A 20,788-nucleotide genomic window follows, 5' to 3' on the forward strand; every position below is an offset into this window, starting at 1 on the left:
GTTCAAGTAGCCAAAGTCAACAAAAATGTTATACTTAATTTACTAATTTGTAGAAAATTGACTTTTAAATTGAAAGTAAATTGACTTTTATTTATTTTTATTTTTTTTTATCTATTTTTAGATTTATTAGATAGAAAAAAAATGTTAGCTACCTGAAAATTCTAGTGTTATTCTCTGTATAAATAACACACTATAATGTGATGCAGATATTAACGCTAGGGTCTTGTCAAAGTGAACTGACCTCGGTATTATGGTACAGAATAGAACTCGCTATTTACAGCCTACGCATGCGCAGTGCGAGCCTTGCAATCATACACGCTCTTGCACTCAAGTTATTCTGTCAAGAAGCGCGAGCGGTGCGGAGAGGAGTCAAACTGCGCTTAGTATATTACACCAAAACAGTTCACAGACGAATAAAGGTAAGAAAAACTCTCTTAACAACTTAGGTAGACGTCTAAGTATATGTTTGAGTGCTTTTGAACTTTTCTGACTGAGTAACGACATGGCATTGTTTTCGCCTATTATTATAATTATTATATACTGGTATTGAAGACAATCAAAACTGTAGACTTCTTCTGTTTGTGCCACATCTCCTGAGTGGTAACTGGCTAAAAAGTAAACACTACATTATCTGCACGTTGTCATCTTTATAGTGTATCAGACCTGATACACAGAACTGTTCTTCTTCATCGTCATCATCATCATCATCATAATCATCATCACACTGCTGATTGTACTTGTCTAAATTGCTTCAAGAAGCATATTAATTTATGAGTCTCATAGTGTACAGATTCTTTCAGCCCTGGTCCTGACACATCTAGTTTTGTGTGGTTTACTTTACTTAAACATTTAATGTAAACCAAAAGCATGTAGAAGCAATAAGATTTCCAGTAACAAGCAACATGATATGAGAGGATCTCCATCTCTCTTGTGATGGAATGCAAGTAACATGCTGGAACGTGTGCTTATTATATGGGTATGCTATAAGTGCTTATTGCATGTTTCAGAAATGCAGACAAACACAGATGTTTTTTATTTTTATTTTACAGATTTTTTGGTCTTATACTAACACAAGGAACTAACCGGAGCTGAAGTCCTGTTTATCTGCTCAAATTTTCTGAAGACTTATTCGTCATCAATGAGGACACTGAGTATGGATGTGTTCAAGCAACAGAAAGTGGATGATTTTTATGAAATTGAAGAGGAGCTTGGAAGGTGAGTAATAGGATAAAATATTGTTATATTCCCCAAAATTGCATTATCTCACCTGAAGGGTAAGGTTGACTGTAAAGACCATTCATCATATTGCATGTGTTATGGTTTATGGTCCTCAAGAGTGTGTTTAAAGACCTGGCCAACAGATGTTTTCTGAGGCTGGAAAAGGGAACATCTGCAGAGGGATGCAGTCATAGTCATAGATTGCAATCATAGTTTGGCAGCACATAGAAATGTTTTTAGACATTAAATGTGTATTTGAATAAGTGTAGTATAGTTTTATTTCAGCTCTCTTTACAGCTATTGCAACCTGAGTAACCATTGTGACCCCCCAGATTATTAGACAGACTCGATTTCCTTTTTCACTTCTGCTCACCAATATTCTTTTTGTTCACTTTTGTAAAGAACACTCCTACAAAAAGCCGATCCAACAGGCAAGACCAGCTCTCATCACTCAAATTATGGATATCAACTGTGAAAACATAATCATAGCATCTTTTCATGATGTAGTTGTAAATCTGTCCTGAAAGGAAGTGGGGTTATAGCATTGAATTGCTTGTTAGCTTTCAGGAAAGGTGTGGCTATACGCCCAGCTGAAACATATTTTTTCCCTGGCACCTGAATGAAGAGGCTGTGAAAAGATGGCTGAAGTATGAATTGCTTCTAAGCCTGCTTTAGGACTAGGACCAACTAAAATCTGAATCATTAAACAATGTAATAATCAAAATTCTCTAAGCTTTGCACATGGGAGTGACTGGAGTAAATTATTGTTGGAAAAAGTAAGCTGAGTAGCCATGCCCTCTGGCTAACAGGTAGATGTGTTATTGTTGTGAATATATAAAAAAGAGATACCATCTAGCTGACTCAATGCTCTGTCTTTCAATTTCCATTTCAATTTATCTGGCACACCCTGCCACTGGCGTAGAGAGAGGGAGATTTAAAGCAACTTAACCAAGGTAGAACAGAACCTCTGACTTTGACACAAAAGCATCTGCAGTTGTAGTTTTAATAAATAGTATTTCAGATCAGCACCCATTGGAAAGGCAACAGTTTTGGGTTTTTTATTTGTTTGTTAGGGTAGTAGGCATGATCATCTTAAGTGGGCTGTGTTAGTAATCATCACTCCGTGGAATGATTTGTATACCACAGATGGAGAATAATGTTCCGCAGTGTATGAAGTTTAAGCATGCTGTAAAATTCCGACCTGTTATGGACAAGTGTAGTGGGACTTTTATACTGAACATACACTCATCACCTAACATGAAAGAGGAAACAGCATGCATGTGGTTTCACACAACTGTTTGCGATCTGTGAAAATCAAGCAGCTGTTTCTTGTAGCAGAACTATGTAAGGGAAACACAAAAGTGCAATAATTACAGCATAGAAAATACTAGATATGTGAAATAGTTAGACCTTGACAGGTTTTCATTGTGTTCCAAGTGGGCATTGCTTACTGAACACGTCACGTCATGAATCATTTAGCTGCGCATTGTGGAGAAAAGTGAGACCTTATACACCTTTTCCATGATGTTGATAGTGGTGGGCTTTATTCTACTGTGGTGGGCTGTACTCACCATCTTGATTAACAAACATCTTGATTAACAACCATCTTGGAGACTAATTTTCCTTCCACAAAAAGCTACATTGGCTAAAAGGAAATGTCACAGCTTTCAAATGGGCATAATATCAGTCTTTTTTGTATGAGCAACCTCACATTTACAGGCTACTTTGAACAGGAACACCTGGACACATGCTTTTCCGTGCAATTAACTGATCAGGAGGCAGCAATGCAATGTATACAATGATGAAAATACAGGTCAGAAAAATTATTTCAGTAGACTGTGAGCATGGCATGGTTGTTGGTGCCAGACAGGCTGGTTTGAGTATTTCAGAAACTGTTAATCTCTCAACATTCTCTATTGTTGGTGTGAAAAAGCATCAGGTTTGCAGACAGAAACACATTGCTGATGAGAGCAGTCAGAGGACAGACAGAATGGTTCAAACCAACAGGAAATCATCTGTAACTCAAATAGTCATTCTATATAACCATGATGAGCAGAAAAGCATCTCTGAATGTATAATACTGTATATATGTGTAATGTATATTCCTGAAAGAAGAACGAAAAAAAATGCAACTCGTCACCTTGTGATAAGCTGTAGGAGGAAGTGAGAGGAATAGTTGACATGCATGAATGTATGAACAGCAGCATAAAGTTTTGGTTTTACATAAATTTAAAAAGAACGTCAGTCTTTTTATGAGTCAGATTTCTGTCATATTTCTGTCCCAAATGTTCTTGCATTATCAAGCTCTTTCGTAACTATATTACATTTCCAATGTGTGTGTGTGTGTCTGTCTGTCTGTGCATGTGTGTGTGTATGTTCAAAGTTTATTTGTGAAAGGAGCAAAGATGTTGTTGCTGTATATGACTGTTCCAGAAAATGAGTGTATTGTTTGTGTAGTTTGCAAATAGTTTGTGTTCATTTCATGCAGCAGTGTTATTACTTAGTAGATTAGTACATATCCTTTTCTCTTATGTTAGGGTATACTGTTTCAAGTGATTATTGGGTCTATAAATTGATAATCTTGTGTGTAAAAGCATCAAGCTGTACTGAGATGAAGTCGAGACAGAATGGCTAGTGTATGATGCAGCTGCAGAAAGCGCTGAGTGAAGTGAAGTACATTTGCTTGGGAGGGATAATGAGCTGCGTGGGATTTTTTGACCCCTGCTGAAAAGATTCGTGTTTCAATGGAGATGACAGCCAAAGTAAAGTGTTTTTCTGAGCATGAATTTCACTTCTTGACATAACAGCACTTTGTTATTTTTGCTTCATAATTGCATATGAGGAAGCTAACTGTCATCATTCATGTAGAGTTTTGTGCAGGTCATAAACATATTTCCCATTGTTGTTATATACAGTACCGTGGGGTCCAGACGTCTGATACCACATTCAAAATCTATGATTCGAATATTGAAATATTCCAAACAAAGGAAGTAATGTTAAACATTGTGCGCTCTTTCTAGGTCCTATATAAGCATAACCAAATTTGTGATATTGACCATGTTAACTGCTTTGTACAACATATCAGATTTTCCTTACATCTAATCTCTTCTATTAAAGTATGTGTCCAGATGACACTGTTAGATATGATCTAAAATGGATTGTAAGGTTTTGCACAAACTTTCACCATCTCGAGTGCACACTTTAACCAAGGCAAAAAAAGGATGTGCCAAATACTAACGGATGTAAATATGTCACAGTTTCTTTTTTTTCTTTCATGCTGTTGTCAATTTTAGAGTTAAAAGCATTTTCACAAGTGCTTACTAGAGTTTTTCACCCCAATGTAGCTTCACTTCTACTTTTTAAAATTTAAAATCCTTTTCACACTCCCTAAATAGTTTTGGTGAATACCTCAGTTCATTTTCCCAAATTTACTGCCATAGGTTCCCCCAGCTGTGGGGTTAAAGATAAATACTGTATGTAAATATTAGGATGACACCGTTCATTCAAAGCACACGGCCTTGACACAGTTAAAAAACAGCAGCTGTTGAGTAGATAGTCCAGTGAGACGTGCAGGGAGTTTTTTTTACTGAGAGCTGCAGGCAGGTTTAGAGCAAAGTCACCTGGCATGCTTTCTATGGAAAGACCAGTATACAAATGTTTCACCAGTCTCTCTTCTGAACATCTCCAACAAAATAATTTGTTCAGTTTTGCTGTTTTCCTGGAAGTGTGGAGGTGTTGATGTTAGTGACATCCAGGAGTTTTAAGCTGGAATTGGGTGATATAAACTCTGAGGATTTTATGAGAACTTGAGGGTGTGTTGCTGATTTCCCAACCTTTTTCCTTAGAAAAGCCTCGTGACTTTTTTTATTGCTCTCTTTACAAACACATTATTCACACATTATACACACATTATATATATTTTTAGATTTTTTTTGTTACAAGGGGCCATTTTGCACAAATTCAGACACTCCATTTTACTGCAGGAAGCCAGGACAGCCAGCAAAATGTTTGACACTGTCTCTGGGTAGTTGTGCTCTAGATAGAACAGATCGATTGAACAGATTGTCAGTGACTTAAACCCCAAAGATTTTGTTTTCCCAAGACAGCATTAAAGAAAGCCAGCCCTAAGATTTACATTTCCACCCACCATGTTTTGCTTTACTTGTACATTGTGTGTGTGTTTGTGTTTGTGTGTGTGTGTGTGTGTGTGTGTGTGTGTGTGTGTGTGTGTGTGTGTGTGTGTGTGTGTGTGTGTGTGTGTGTGTGTGTGTGTGGGTGGGTGGGTGGGTGGGTGTGTGTGTGTGTGAAATCAAATCAAATTAAATCAAATTTGTCACATACACATACATACAGAGTTTGACATGCACTGTCTGGTATTCAAGCATAAAAAAGGAATAGAATTAAGGATAAAAATAAAAATAAAAGGAGGTAGGTAAATAAAAAGTATAAATGTATATGTGAAAATATGTGTAAACATAAATGCGTTGTATCGGCAGTACAAATTAAAATGATTTTATGATTGTCCTTAAAGTGTCCATGTGCAGTATGGTGTGGTATAAAGTGGCACTGTGCTGTGCAAGTTCAGAGTGAAAGTGGCAGTCCAGAGTTAGTGTCATAGTGCAGAAAAATTTTGTGCAGAAAAAAGTGAAGATGGAGGGAGAGGTCCAGTATTAGTTCCTGGGTGTTTCCTGGTTTAAACTCTGAATGGCCTGCGGGAAGCGCTTCACCTATATTTTTATATGGAGACCTCAGAATTGCCGTTTCTCTGATCTGAAAGTGTAAGTGTTTATTCACAGGATTTAATAATTGACATAAGGAATCAAATACAATGGAGTGTACTGTTGTAGGAATATAATCAACAACAGAGTGGGTATACCACAGCAATTTGTCAGCGGTGTAATTTTGTAGTCTGTTAAACAATTTTGCTACTTTTTTAATCTCAATAATGTTTAAAATATTTTAACCTTTTAAGGTGTTTTTTTTATTCAATTCAATTAATTTGTATAGAGCTTTTAACACTATGCAATCTTTCAAAGCAGCTTTACAGAAGTATAGAAACACAGAATAACGTTTTTTTTTTTACTTTAAAATTAAGTTACTATTTATCTCTAACATTTATCGCTAATGAGCAAGCCTGATGTAATGGTGGTAAAGTAAAACTCTATGAGACGATATGAGGAAGGAACCAGACTCAGAAGGGAACCCATCCTCATTTGGGTGACACTGGACAGTAAATAATGTAAATGTAGATACTGTAATGTCCTTCCTACTACAGTGTGTAGTCGAGTGGAGTTGTGCAACTGAGGAACTAATAGGTCTGCATTCCTGGATTCATGGTGAACAACTGCAGAAATGCAACAATGCTTATGGTCACGTAGTTGAGAAACCACAAACTGCAGTTTCCTCTGTCTTGAAGATACTCTTGTAACAAAACATTTAAAGTGACAGCCTTACTTCTGTTATAGTGCAATGACTTTAAAAAGCCCCACACACTCTGTTATTTACTCTGTTATTTATTAGGTTTAGATTATATGGAGTCATTTTTTGCTTTTGCAAAGGGCTTTCTTGCATTTAGCACTCCTAATAACTTGCACTTTTTTGTAGGGATGAGACTATAGTGAGACAGAAAATGGGTTATAATGAACCCACCCCCATTACACTCCTTTCTGCATGGGCCCAGTGTGAAACAAAGGAAATAACTGAATATAAATCATCTTTGTATTATTGTTCCCTCGTGTTACTCCACTGTGTCTCTTCAAAGTGTGTTTGGAAGACAGACATTAATTTCGCACAACGTCATGTCACAAGCATCCTACAGGAAAGTCCTATGGTATCTTTAAGTTGTGGCACAGTCTATAGTCTCTGGCCTTATTCGGGATGACAGTGAAAGAGAGAATATTTATTTATCATATTTTAGACTGGAGGCACCCTCATTTGCTCCCTGGGTCTCAGTCAGTTCTTTCTCCTGGCTCTCCACCTCCACACTATCTGCATTCTAAAGCTGACCATCTGGAGTGTGCACTGATGGGGCTCTGCTTTAGTAGTGCAGCCTGATAGAGTGATAGGACAAGAGGAGTATGAGTGCACTTCAAAATCAAACATGGGACTACTTAGTCAGCTCAGATGCATTCATACATTCCACACGCAGTGTTGTTCTGATGCAGTCTGACAAAAATTCTAGGATAAAATCTGACACATTAAGACATTGCTCTTAGTGTTTATGGTTAATTATTTATTATTGTAATTATTATTTCTGGGCTGATGTGTGTTGTGGAAAATTAAGCATATCCATTAGTGCATTATTTTTTGCTGAACTATTAGGATGCTTTTTCTTAATTGCACTATGTATGCGATTACTTATGAACAGGAAAAGCTTCAGTCTTGAGAAGTTAATACAATATGTATCAAGCAAGATTGGTGTTTAAAATTAATATACTTCCTTACAAAATGCATCCGTTTAAATGTAAGTTGTTTAGTTGGAATTTGATGACCTCCTCTGCCCTAGACAGTTATGTTGAATACAAGGAAGCTGTGTTGTAAGAATGCAGGAGGAAGCAAGCGCAGAATGCTTGACACTATTCTAAAGTGAGTAGGAGGAAAGGATTTTTCTCCTGTGTGTGCCTTCTGCCTTCTGCCTACTCCATAACCCCTGTGTAATGCTGACCATATGAAGAGTTTCCTCTCAAAATTCTCACTCTGTGGGGGATGTTTTGTTTCCCATTTTGCTCGTGAGAATGGGCGATACATTTTTAACACAGGCATTATAGTGTAATATAGTGTAATGAACATCAAGCATCTCTAGATTTTATTAAAGATACAGTCTTAAATGTTAGGTTCATTTGTAACAAACTTTTGTTTTGTATTTCAGCGGGCAGTTTGCTATAGTGAAGAGATGTAAGGAGAAGAGTACAGGTCTAGATTATGCAGCGAAGTTTATAAAGAAGCGCCAGAGCAAAGTGAGCAGAAGAGGAGTGCGGCGAGAAGAAATCGAAAGAGAAGTGAACATTCTACAGCATCTCCAGCACCCTAACATTATCTCATTGCACGATGTGTACGAGAACCGCACAGACGTGGTGCTTATGCTGGAACTGTAAGTGACCTTTACACAAAAAGCCTACAGTATGTGTTACATATGGAGTGAAACCGGAATGAGTGTGTGTTGAGTTCTGGCACTGACTGGACAAATTATGACAGACAGCTCATTTTATGTTAGTCCGACTGTATGTTAAATTGTTATGACTGATTTTAGACCGTTTTTAGTTAGTAAAGAGATGCATGTGAGTGTACAGTATGTGAGATGTATGTGCCTGTCTGAATCTGTGAAAATACAGTATGTCCTTGTTCTCCAATGTTCCCATGTTCCCAGTGTCTGTGTTTGTTGTGTGTTTTTTAATAACACACAGGCACATCTGAACAGAATGTCAGTCTTATGCTCTAATGTGTGCATGAATGAATGACCATCCAATTAGGACTAATTGTGAATTGAATTCAATCAGTGCTGTGTGGGAATGCCAGAAACTGTCAAGAGCCGGTCAGCTGCTCAGATCTATGAACTGAAAGCATCGATGTGGAGTCCACAGAGAACAAAAACAGTGTTTATTTGCTGTGCAGAGAAAGACATTTTTGAGAAAGTGAGAATCATATGCATTGATAGTTCTGATAAGATTTGTGGTTAAAGTTAGATTTGAAGCATGGTGACAGAGGAAGTACATTTTTTAATCTCCAAATTTGAGATTATTTTCACACAACATTTTGTTTAAATAGATCGACAGCTTCTTGTTATAGCTTATCAGCAAAATATTAAACATAGGTGAAATGCAAATGTGTTTTGAGTTATAGGGTTTGTGTATTAGCTGCAGAACACCTATTGTGTGTGTGTGTGTGTGTGTGTGTGTGTGTGTGTGTGTGTGTGTGTGTGTGTGTGTGTGTGTGTGTGTGTGTGTGTGCGCGCGTATCTTTAAGGGTATCTGGAGGAGAGCTGTTTGACTTCCTGGCCCAAAAGGAATCCCTGAGTGAGGAGGAAGCCACTGAGTTTCTTAAACAGATTCTTAATGGGGTCCACTACCTTCACTCCAAAAAAATAGCACATTTTGATTTAAAGGTATCTGCTTTGTCATAACATTTATTTCAATCTATATCTTTAAGAAGCAACTAGATCTTACGTGCATTATGAGCTTTAGGGACACTACTATAATAGTGTATGTACATATGTATTTCTTTCTGTAATATTCTTTCCTTTCGGCCTCTGTTTTTATACTTAAACAGCCTGTGGGCTCCAGTAACTTTTTTGTACTGGGGCAGTACTCATATCCTATTTAAGCTATAATGCTTATAAAACAGTCTATGTGAGTTATACTGTTTTATGCACACTTATGAGGAGATGGAAGAAATAGGAAATGGAATTGTTGCCATGGTAGCAAATCATTTCTGTGTTGGCCTATATAGAGGGTCTGTCCTGTTAACACTGTTGCATAGCAACACCTGTAACTTCCAAAAGGGGACCTACACCTGTGTTTGGGTCTTGTGAAATATATTATTCGAGAGATGAGATCATTTCAAATGCAAAATGTTATATTACTATACTCGTACACACACTGTTTTTTAAAGGTTTACTGCACTTTTGACTTTCCTAAACTTCAGTTGGAGTATCATTCTCTATCCTGAGGTATTCCTATACCTGTCGCTCATATTGTATTACTCAACTTAAATGTAGTTAGAGACAGATGGCTGCTATAGTAATTATTGCCCAGTCATCTCCAGAGTTTATTATTTGCACCTATTATGATTGCATTGTGGAATCTGATCTAAACCCAAACATTTGTCATATTATCAGGCACGCATGATGATTGCCATCAAACTTCAGATCATCAACCAACAGATCTTACATCCTGTTTTTCTAAACTCTCCTCACTTCCAGTCTATGAAACACTATGAAATTGATAGTTCACATTGCAAGTCATTACACTAATTAGATACAGTTCCCTCCAAATGTATTGGAAAAGCAATACCTGTAGTTTTTTCTTTTTAAGTATATTACAAATTGTTGAATTGGCAGCTTTCTTTTCTCCCATAGTCAGCCCTCAGGTCTTCATGTTGGTATATCCAAATGCAGTTGGTGAAACTCAGGGCTCAATCTAAGGGCAGACATTTGTAGCTTATAAATTAGAGTAGTCTAACAGAACACACCTAGGGAACAAGAAACACCGGTCAGTCACATGGTCCAATATTGAAATATTACTTGATAATTGTGTCATATTCGTCTTTTGATCTCAAACCCAAATGTCTTAGTATACAACAAAAACAATATGCCAATTGTTTCATTTTGTCATAATTTTAGATTTTGATATATTTCTTTGGATTTCAGCCTGAGAACATTATGCTGCTAGACAAAAATGTCCCACTACCACGGATCAAAATTATTGACTTTGGCTTGGCACATAAAATTGAAGATGGGGTCGAATTCAAAGATATATTTGGGACACCAGAATTTGTGGGTAAGTAATACTGTCTAAACATTTCAAGTGAATCATCTTCATTTAAATAGAGTAGATAGACTGTTGTTTCAACAACAGCTGAAGTTCAGTACCATTCTGGCCATATTGCATTGCAATGTTTGTTATTTGAAATATCTTATGGCCTATTTTCAGCTCCAGAGATAGTCAACTATGAACCTCTGGGATTACCAGCAGACATGTGGTATGTTCTCGATAATTGGTGGTACTTTGTGTTTGAATGAAACGGGCATCTCTGGTTTTATCATTTATTCACCTCTTTTTTTCATCTTCTCTTTTTTTTACAGGAGTATTGGTGTTATCACATACATCCTGTAAGTGTAAAAATGGTTTGGTATGGATTGTGGATTCTTAATTTCAGGCGTATTGTTACCACTCACTGAATTAACGTTAATTCAGTTTTGACTGAATTAATGGAATTAATCTTGATTCTAGATAATATATAGAAAACGTAATCTGCTATATTTAGAACATGCAGCACTGATCTTCCAAGCTCAAAAATGACAAAAATATAATCTTTTGTTATGTAATCGAAATTGTTTGTGCAGAAAGGAGAGAGTTCAGTGTTTCTTCTTACATCAAAACATTTCTTTCACTCCTTTAGAATAAGCGGTGCTTCCCCATTTCTGGGCGAGTCTAAACAGGAGACACTGGCAAACATTTCCGCTGTGAGCTACGAATTTGATGAGGAATTCTTCAGCAGCACTAGCGAGCTTGCTAAGAGCTTCATTAGACAGCTTTTGACTAAGGACACCAGGTGAGAGGTCAAAGGAAGTCAGAACAAAAAGATAACTAATCAATACCTCCATGAATGGGTATTACAACTTTTTGTTGCCAGCAGTGTTCTTTTCACAGTTTGTTCATCTTCACATGTCCACATGCCGAGAACAGGCTCAAGCATGTTCACATTGCATCATCAAACAATAATTTGGTGGCTTGATTTGGCTTGAAATATTGCCTGCAAGAAATATGTTTAAACATGAGTAGGCTTCACTAGTTGTACAGACATTACCTTCCTACTCTGGTACAACATTTATTATTTTTATTATTATTTTTAATCTGTATTTTTGTCACCGATCAACAGAAAAAGGCTCACAATAGAAGGAGCTCTCAACCACCCCTGGATTAAGGTAAATATCTGGATAACTGTGCATGTGACAGCATGTATTTCTGTGTTTGTGTGGTTTTATCTTAGCGCACCTACTAGGTATTACGAAGCTAGGTGTGGCTACTGCTATTAGGAACTGTGATATGATTGATTTCGGAATGATGCATGACAGAAGCAGAACAACACTCCAAAGACTACAAACATGGACTAGACTGCAAAAATACTAGATACACAATAAAGTACCATAAAAAATAACTTTATCATATAGGTCAATTAGGACCATTCTTGATCATTGTGTATGTCATATTTTATATGATTTACCAGCATGTTTTAGGAGGTGGGAGGAAATCACAGGACCTAAAAGAAGCCAGGATAAGGCTACGTGCTGCACCACTGTGCTGCCTGCTTCAGAATTTAGAGGAGTGCAGATTGATTGCATATTCAATCTTGTACGTATTTGGCCAGTGTGCAGATATTAAGTGGAAGAATATACCGTATTGTAACCATAGCACAATGTACTTTTCAGAACATAATATTTACAATATTGAAAAAAGTTTTAAAACCATGTCTTTCAAAGTTAGGTAAACTTTTTTTGTGAAGCACTTAGAGATGAGTAAATCTGGCAAGTTTTCCAGTCGCCTGCAGAAGAGCTCTGTGGTTGGTTGGCAGCCATATGGGATTTTGTGAAAGTATGCAGTTCTGTGTCACACAGACAAAATGTAACTCTCTGATGACTGCTAAGAAGTCTTGCTTGAGACTTCCTCTTACACAACTACCTCCTTCTACCTACTGCCTGCATGCACATTTTTCATCATAGAAGAGTTTGTCAAGAAAACCACACTAACAGAACTTACAGTCTGATTTGATCTGTGTAACCACATGGCACTAACTTCTCTGATCATGCATCTAGCCCCACACCCCAAACTGTGAATGGTTGATGTGGCTGCACAGGACCCACCCTCATTTAGTCTCCCTTTGGTTCCTATTTCTAAAGAACCATGAACATGTGGAGGATACCAGCTTAGTTCAGAGGCAAAGTGGACCATGTCAGCTGAAGACCAAACACCTGAAGGAGTATACCATCCACTCCCACTGCAGCATTCCACCCAACAACACCTACATAAACTTTGAGCGCTTTTCTCTGGTGATGGAGGACATCACCCTCATAGATAACAACCTAGAGGAAGTGGCCCAGAAACGAGAGTCTCTTCAGGAGGATGTTGAAGCTCTTCTTTCCATCTATAATGAAAAAGAGTCCTGGTACAGAGACGAGAGCTCAAGTGTTGGAAAGGGCCTCTCGCAGCTCCGTTATGAGTTCCGTAAGGCAGAGGCTCAAAGGAAGGATCTTCAGGAGGACATAAAGGCTACAGAAGCCAGTCTGGACATCATCAGTGCCCGCTACATGGAAAGACAGGCTAAGCTAAGCTCTCTTAGTGAGGAGCTGAACACAGAGCTGCGATGGCTTCAGGAGCTGATGAGTTCTTTAAATGGAGAGGTGGAGAATGGAGAACGTTGCTCCACTCCTGACCTCAACAACCAAGTGAATGAGGCTCTGAAGGAGATGTTGAGCAATAGCTGTGGAGAAGAATCTCACTGCAGCAGCCATACAGACACCACAGAGTCATTCTTTTAAATATATTTTCCTGATACAATTTCCGTATTTTCTTATGCCATTTTTTCCAATTCATTATAATAACAACATAAATAATGTACTGGTCAATGCATAACCTTTCCTTTGCACATATAGTATGTTTTTTAAAGACAATAGTACATTCTTTTGTACATATTTAGATCTAAATTACATCTAATAATTGTTGTGCAATATTTCTGTTAGAAGTGTCAGGGATTTACTTACCTATACTTTTATTTCTGATACGATATCCATTGACCTTAATACAGACTTTAGACACTTAAAACTATATGAAGGTACAACTTGTATGAAAAGTGTTTTTGTTTTAATGTCATGCTGTAAACAAAAATGTATAAAATCTAGTCCAGTAATTATTTAGAATTTCAGGACAATATTAGCCTAATACTGAGTGTTTGACAGGCATATTGATATACCTGTATGGGCCATATGAATGAAGTAAATTGCCATCATTTCTTGAGAAACACTAATGTAGGGCATAATTTTAAGGTATTTCAGTGTGTTTTTAAGTATTTTTAAGTGTTCTTAGTACTTATAATGTTGTCAAATATTTATGAAATTTATTTATTTCTGCCAACATAGTAAAGTGTTAAGTGGCTCAAGTGTGTCAAGAGGAAAACAAAGTTAAGGATTATATATATATATATATATATATATATATATATATATATATATATATATATATATATATATATATATATATATATGATATATGTGTTATGTGTTATCCAAATGTATTATCCAAATGTATTATTCAAATGTAATTTTTACTACTTTAAAGGTAATGTGGGTATTTGTATATGTATACTTTCAACACCTGGAAAGTATACCAAATTTCCTTTTCAGATAGCACATGCATTTTCTAAGCATCATTTTAATGTATAATTTAACACAAAATATTTTAGGATATTTTATGTATTTATTTATATTAATACATCAAATAAAGAATTAGAGAAAACAAATAATTTCTATCAGGCTTAATTCAGATTTTTATTGTTGTATTTTTACTATATACTTTTTTTTATTATGCTGACACTAGTATTAAATGTTAATCTTAGTTCTTCATGATATAAAACATTAACCATTTTGTATATAATTTCATGAGCTGTTTCTGTCATTTATGTTTTTTTCCTTCAGCCTAAGGACTCTAGACAAGTTCTGGTGCGCAGACAGTCTGTGGTCAACATTGAGAACTTTAGAAGACAGTATGCACGTCGCAGGTGGAAGGTATTTACTCGGAATCCTACTCTGTATAACACTGTTGAATTGGTCATGGGTTTATAACCCATCACATGTTGTAGAGACCTTTGTACAGTAGTCACATTTAGCTCATTGGTATTCTCTCTGACAGTTCTCCTTCAGGATTGTAGCCCTGTGTAACCATTTGACACGTTTGATGAAGAAACCACAAGTAAGTGGCCTCTTTTAACAAAACCTTTCACCCTCCCTTTGTTGATGGGGGCAATATAATGTCATCAAAGGCATGAGAATTACCCTGACATTTTGCCTTAGTCATGTCAAGGTGTGGTGTTCCTGGTTTACAGTAAATGTTGGTGTTGGGTTTCCAGATTCATGTTATTTTTGTTTAAAGGTGTTCTTCAAAACTTGTCCCTGTTACCATAAGTGTTAAAACAATATTCAGAACCATATTTTAGCTTATGGATGTCTGATTTATGTGTCTGTGTTGGGATGAACAGGAAGATCCAAAAGAGGTCAAAGATACCCTTTTTGCAAGGGACTGTGAGAGCGACCAGGAAGAGGAAGTATTACAAAGGAGATCCAGGACCAGGAAGAGGAGCAGCACCTCTTGAAGCTCCACAGGTTCCTTCAGCACAGAACAACACATCTGCAGTAGGCAAAAAGACACTAGTCTTAACTTCACACTGATGTGAAAGAGTCCAGGAAGTGTCTTTTACGGATGTCCTCCAATTAAAGAAATAGAGACTGAGCCATGGTTAGTGTAAACCTTGGACACCTTAAAAAAACATAGCGATGTTGAACGATTCAATGTGTGCCAATACTGTGATAAAAAATAGTGTGTTTTTAAAGCTGTGCAATTAATTCATGAACTTAAGAGGGTAGATTTGATTTTTACATAAGCTTATAAAGCCTATGAGTGCAATGTTAACATGAAAAGTTCTTAAAGAGTCTTCAGTTCTCTGACATTCTTCCTTTTTAAGTGCTATAACCTTCTAGTCTACTGCTTTACACGATCCTGGTGTATTAATATGTGCCATGATATATTGCATGTGTGCTGCCATGCTGCTTTAAGCCACAGTTGTCGTCCGGTTGATTAAGCTATTTAATATTTCCAATAGCAAATTTGTACACGAATGTAATGCAGATATTTTAAATGTCTTGTACATTATTGTTATCCATATTTTTATAAGCAGGGAATAACATGCTACCTCAGAACACAATTTGAGGAAAAATGGCCACACTTATAGACTAGCGTATTTTTGAATCTGCTTTTAGTCATTTAGTTGCACTGAAATGAGTGTGCCACCTTTACTAGTTCTGCAACACTGCTCAGGTGACTTCATTTTTGTTGTAATACCTGTTGTTTTCATGTAAGGCATATTGCACATGCTGTGCAAACACTTGTTAAACACAGTTCTGTTCTGGGTATGATGTACTGTTTGGTATTTTCAGAGAGGAAGTGTAATTATAAAAAGAAAGAGAAAGTTCCCTACAGTATCTTTCTGGACTTGAAAATCTGAGTTGGAACTGGCACTGTGTATTTATACACTGTATTTGTCAAGTGTTACTGATTGCATTTTAAAGACCATTACATTATGAACTCATATGGCCATGCCTCAAATATATTTAAGTTCTTTTAGAGTAATCGGTTTAAAATCCTAGTGGGGTTGCTTCAATGTATTTCTAGGTTTACTTCAATTTTATAATAAACTTTCTGTCCTGTTCTAGTCTAGGATTCTTTCCCAGTATAAATGCCCATATTTTGTATAAAGAGACCAATAAATGTTTAATATATTTATTGCATTTCTTATTTGTCACTCTAAAGGGGGGAATATAAAATAATACATCTGATTATGTAGACTGTGATTAATAATATGGGATGCTAACTACTTTGTTTACATTGTCAGAGATTCTTTTCTTTTGGCTGAGGTTTGCTTCGTTGATCAGACAGTTGGACGTTCTGAATAGGAAAGTGTTGTCTGGGATTATTTAAGCCAAAAGTAATCAAAGACAACGAAAGACATAAATCATGTACTGCCTGTGAGTTAATGTGGAAAAGAGCAGATTTAGCATTAAGTGTATTTCCTATTTCAATCATTTGTTTTAGATTCAATCACAGTAGTGTAAAAGACATACCGAACTATTTAAAAAGCTTCTTAATACCTGTAACAGCGCATGACTTGCTTACAGTGATATGTTCCTTCAAATTCAGCTGAAAGGTTATGAAATAACAGTGACCCACACTGAGCAAACACTGAGCTGTGAGTAATATCGTTCAGTGTCATTCCTTGTGAATAATGAAATAAATCATTCTTCCAAACTCTGTGTATTACACTCTTCCATATTTTAATTAGCTTTTATGTGCTATATATGAATATGGAGTACCTTGGAGCGGGTTGCTGACAGGATGCATAGCCTTTTCAGCTTAGCATAGCACCTTGGACAACATGTACACAGCTATGGCCAGTTCAACCGGTTCTTTAAGTAAGCAAAGAAACTACTTTTAGAAATTACTCCTAGACCAAGATAAAAGTGCAGCTTGTCCAGCTGCAGTGTGTATGCCTGTTGGAATTATAAGACTACATATAATTATGATATAAGACTAAAAATATAATTATAAGAATTTCAAGCCCTCATAGCACTTACTGTACGTAACTGATAGCAGATCATTTCTAACCTTTTAACAGCAAGCATACTGTGTGTGTGTGTGTGTGTGTGTGTGTGTGTGTGTGTGTGTGTGTGTGTGTGTGTGTGTGTGTGTGTGTGTGTGTGTGTGTGTGTGTGTGTGTGTTGTATTGCTTGAACACTGATCTCTTCAACCCTACTGAGTTACCCATTTGGGCATTTATCATTAGCTACCACATGATTTATGGTGGGAGGAGACCTAATGATCACCCCCTAACCTTCTGTAGCTTTCAAGGTTAAATGACATTCAGTTAACATTTTGTCAGAGTTATTCTAACAGTCTTGTGCTCCAAAGCCATGTCTCTGAGGATCTTGCACAAACACTGAGTGAAATTAGAGGAGAGGCAGTAGCGGCTGGCAGAAGCTGATTCATCATACCTCGAATGCAGGCAATTCTAACAGGATAGAACAGGATAAAGTTCAAACGCTGGGTGGATCACTGTTAGGATATCTGTTACTGCTGCAGTGGTACAAGGGTTGCTCTCTTTTTGCCACATTTGTCACTTTAGGCACAATTCCATTTTGTGTGCTATGACAAATATCCAATAGAATTGAATCCATCAGTCAAATGTTAAGATTTTCAATCATTAACACCAAGGACAACTGGGTTCATGTCATCTGAAAAAAGGGGTGTTCTGGGAGCTTTCCATAACTGCTACCACACACAAAGCTTTAAATTTATATTATTTTCCATAATTACATTACATTTCCATACAGTAAATATTGTAAGACTGCGTCAATATCTACTTTCAAAAACATTTGATTCTATTTTAGATTACACGTTTCCATAGCACCGTCTAATATTATTCAGGAAACTGTTTGTGGAAAGACCTCACATACAGAAACTGTGGTTATAGTCGCCCTCTGCTGACCAAATGCAAAATTGCACAATGTTCCCTTGTGCAGTCCATTTCCTTTCATTGGTTAAAAGTGTAAAGCTATAGGTGTGTGTGTGTGTGTGTGTGTGTGTGTGTGCGTGTGTGCGTGCATGCGTGTGTGTGAGTGTGTGACAGAGAGAGAGAGAGAGAGAGAGAGAGAGAGAGAGAGAGAGAGAGAGAGAGAGAGAGAGAATATTATGTTTTTAAACAGGGTGATTTTTGAAATCAAAACACACTACAACAAGCTAAGTACAAGCTTTATGTACTTTTTTCACGAATCCTCTTTTTCAGAATAGAAATGGCTGTGTCTGACATTGTGTCAGTTAATTTATCTATAGGCTGTGGTTGAGGAAGAGCCATTGCAAAGTAAAGACCTTTCTTTATCAGTACAAATACACTGTGGTGATATTTCAGGTCACTAGCACACCAACACACATGAAACCAAGAGACGCTGTGTTCTTCATTTGGCAGCCAGCCAGTGGGAAACCCAGAATAGTCGTGTGTTGGGTTGCACTGTTCTGTCTGACCTGCTACCAGCTGCCAAAACACAGACTAAGCTGATGAAGTTGATAGATTGTCTTTGCTGGCTGGTCAAACATCCTACTTGACAAATAAATGTCTGATGTCTTCTAAATGGCTGACAATTTTTTAATGTTTCTTAAAATAACTTATGGCATTTATAGCAGTCATTCAGTTTCCTTCCTTCCAGCTGGCAAAAATGGTCTACCAGCTTGACCAGCTCAGCATGTATTGAACTATGAACAAGGACAGTAGTGTCTACCCAAGCAAGGGGTTTGTCCTCCAACCTGATGCATGGAAGATTACCAGCCCATACTCTTCTGGTACTTACTCCAGGCCAATGTTTATGGCCCTCCCTATCAAAGAGATTTTGGGTACTCATATGCTTATAAATATCCTGAACCAGATTCAGTTCTAATCCAGAAATTAAACCTGCCAAAGATTTTAAAATTTCTCAGCACTGAAATTACAATGCAGTTTTCTTTGACCGGAAAAATAATGAGTATTGTTTAAGGACTCGTTCAGCTCACCACAGACCATGCAAAGTGAATGAGGTATTTATACAGTAAAGAACTAACGTTATACATTAAATAATCATGATGAACATAGCTCCAATGAACATGTTAGAATTAAATGTCCAAAATGCAAGCAATAGAGAGTGCAGGACAGTAACAACTGACTGAAGGCTAGCAAACAGAACATAAATCTGTAGAATATAAATGAAAGGGGGATCTTTGTAGAGGAGGACATATGAAGGGCAGGACATGAAGACTTTTGCCAAATTTCACTTCTGCCCGACTAACGCTACATTACACAGCCAGGATTCCCTTCATGGTAACATTTCTCAACCCTTGCCACGGAAAAGATCCTACAAGTCATCCTGTCCTGCAACCCCACCACCTGCCCACTAAATTTAATCCCTTCCACTATCCCCATCTTGCAAAACCTCCTGCCCTTCATCACTACAATCATCAATGGATTTATAACATCTTGTCATGTACCAACTAAGTTCAAGAAAGCAAAGGTTATTGCCATCCTGAAAAATATAGAATATTTTTATTTTATAAAAATATAAAATACAGATTGGTATCACTTATCTCTTTCCATTCTAAAATTCTTAAACTCATTGTTTATAATCAACTGTCTGTTTGTCTCACAACCACCAAGATCCCAACAGTCTGGCTTCAAAGTGGCACATTCCATAGAGATTGCCCTTTTGGCTGTCACTGTGAAACTACATGCTGCTAGATCAGCCAAGCTGCCATCTGTCCTTATCTGACCACTCTCTGATCTGCCTTAAGTTTTCCCACACCATGCCATTGCTGCTCTACCTCCACTATCTTTCAGTAGCTGAATGTGTCAGATTCAAAACACTGATGTTTGTCTACAAAGCCAAAAATATACCAGCTCCATCTTACATTAAAGCTCTTATTACTGCTTGTACTGCATCACATTTCCTCATGATCTCACCATCTCTCAGGGTACAAGGTAGGTGAGATGCTTCTCTGTTCTGGCACCTAGGTAATGGACAGAACTTCCCCTAGATGTCCAAACAGCTGAGTCACTGACTGTCTTCAAAACATGCCTGGAGACCTACCTCTTCCAGAAATATTATATACTAGTGCTTACTTTTTTCACTGTTTGTTTATTTATTTATGTTTAAATGCTATATTTCCTCCCAACAGAGATTTTAGACTGATTGTTTCCCCAGTCTGTGTCCGAGTCAACTAGTAATAATGCATTTATTGATGAAAACCTCAAAGCATTTATGTAAGTCACTCTGGATAAAGGCGTAAATGTTCTTTTATTGACTGATGATATATATACACTTTTGGACATTGTTGGAATATTTTAGCATGCATGTACATTATTCTGTTGAAAAAATCCATGGCAGTCTAGAATCCATTGGAGTTTGTGTCAAACCTTGTTTAGCAATATTCATGCAAAGATGCACCAAACTTGCAAGAGATTTAATAATGCAAAGAAGAAATTTTATAATAATATTAAAGCTTTATTTTCT

General features: G+C 37.0%; 1 protein-coding gene across 3 annotated transcripts; it reads left to right on the forward strand.

Annotated features, from left to right (window-relative positions):
* The first annotated feature begins 267 nt into the window (after window positions 1-267).
* On the forward strand, window positions 268-16,484 carry dapk2b (death-associated protein kinase 2b). 3 transcript variants are annotated; one of them, XM_027173491.2, is made up of 12 exons: window positions 268-419; window positions 1,050-1,215; window positions 8,087-8,308; window positions 9,181-9,319; window positions 10,583-10,712; window positions 10,866-10,914; window positions 11,018-11,044; window positions 11,335-11,487; window positions 11,815-11,860; window positions 14,624-14,713; window positions 14,838-14,897; window positions 15,184-16,484. In XM_027173491.2, exons 2-12 carry the CDS (start codon window positions 1,139-1,141, stop codon window positions 15,295-15,297), a joined length of 1,107 nt encoding a protein of 368 aa, XP_027029292.1. In that variant the 5' UTR covers window positions 268-419; window positions 1,050-1,138; the 3' UTR covers window positions 15,298-16,484. The 3 variants fall into 3 exon arrangements, with proteins under 3 accessions (XP_027029292.1, XP_027029294.1, XP_047675224.1); XM_027173493.2 differs by lacking the exons at window positions 14,624-14,713; window positions 14,838-14,897; window positions 15,184-16,484 and adding an exon at window positions 12,833-14,112; XM_047819268.1 differs by lacking the exons at window positions 268-419; window positions 1,050-1,215; window positions 14,624-14,713; window positions 14,838-14,897; window positions 15,184-16,484 and adding exons at window positions 7,691-7,803; window positions 12,833-14,112.
* Window positions 16,485-20,788: the final 4,304 nt, after the last annotated feature.

This window comes from Tachysurus fulvidraco, chromosome 10, assembly GCF_022655615.1.
Source record: "Tachysurus fulvidraco isolate hzauxx_2018 chromosome 10, HZAU_PFXX_2.0, whole genome shotgun sequence".
Lineage (NCBI taxonomy): Eukaryota > Metazoa > Chordata > Actinopteri > Siluriformes > Bagridae > Tachysurus > Tachysurus fulvidraco.

Coding starts and splice junctions, on each gene's coding strand:
- dapk2b (XM_027173493.2), top strand. CDS start 1,139: ATGAGGACACTGAGTATGGATGTGTTCAAGCAACAGAAAGTGGATGAT. Junction 11,045..11,334: donor GGTGTTATCACATACATCCT/GTAAGTGTAAAA, acceptor TCACTCCTTTAG/AATAAGCGGTGCTTCCCCAT. Junction 11,861..12,832: donor TCAACCACCCCTGGATTAAG/GTAAATATCTGG, acceptor CTATTTCTAAAG/AACCATGAACATGTGGAGGA.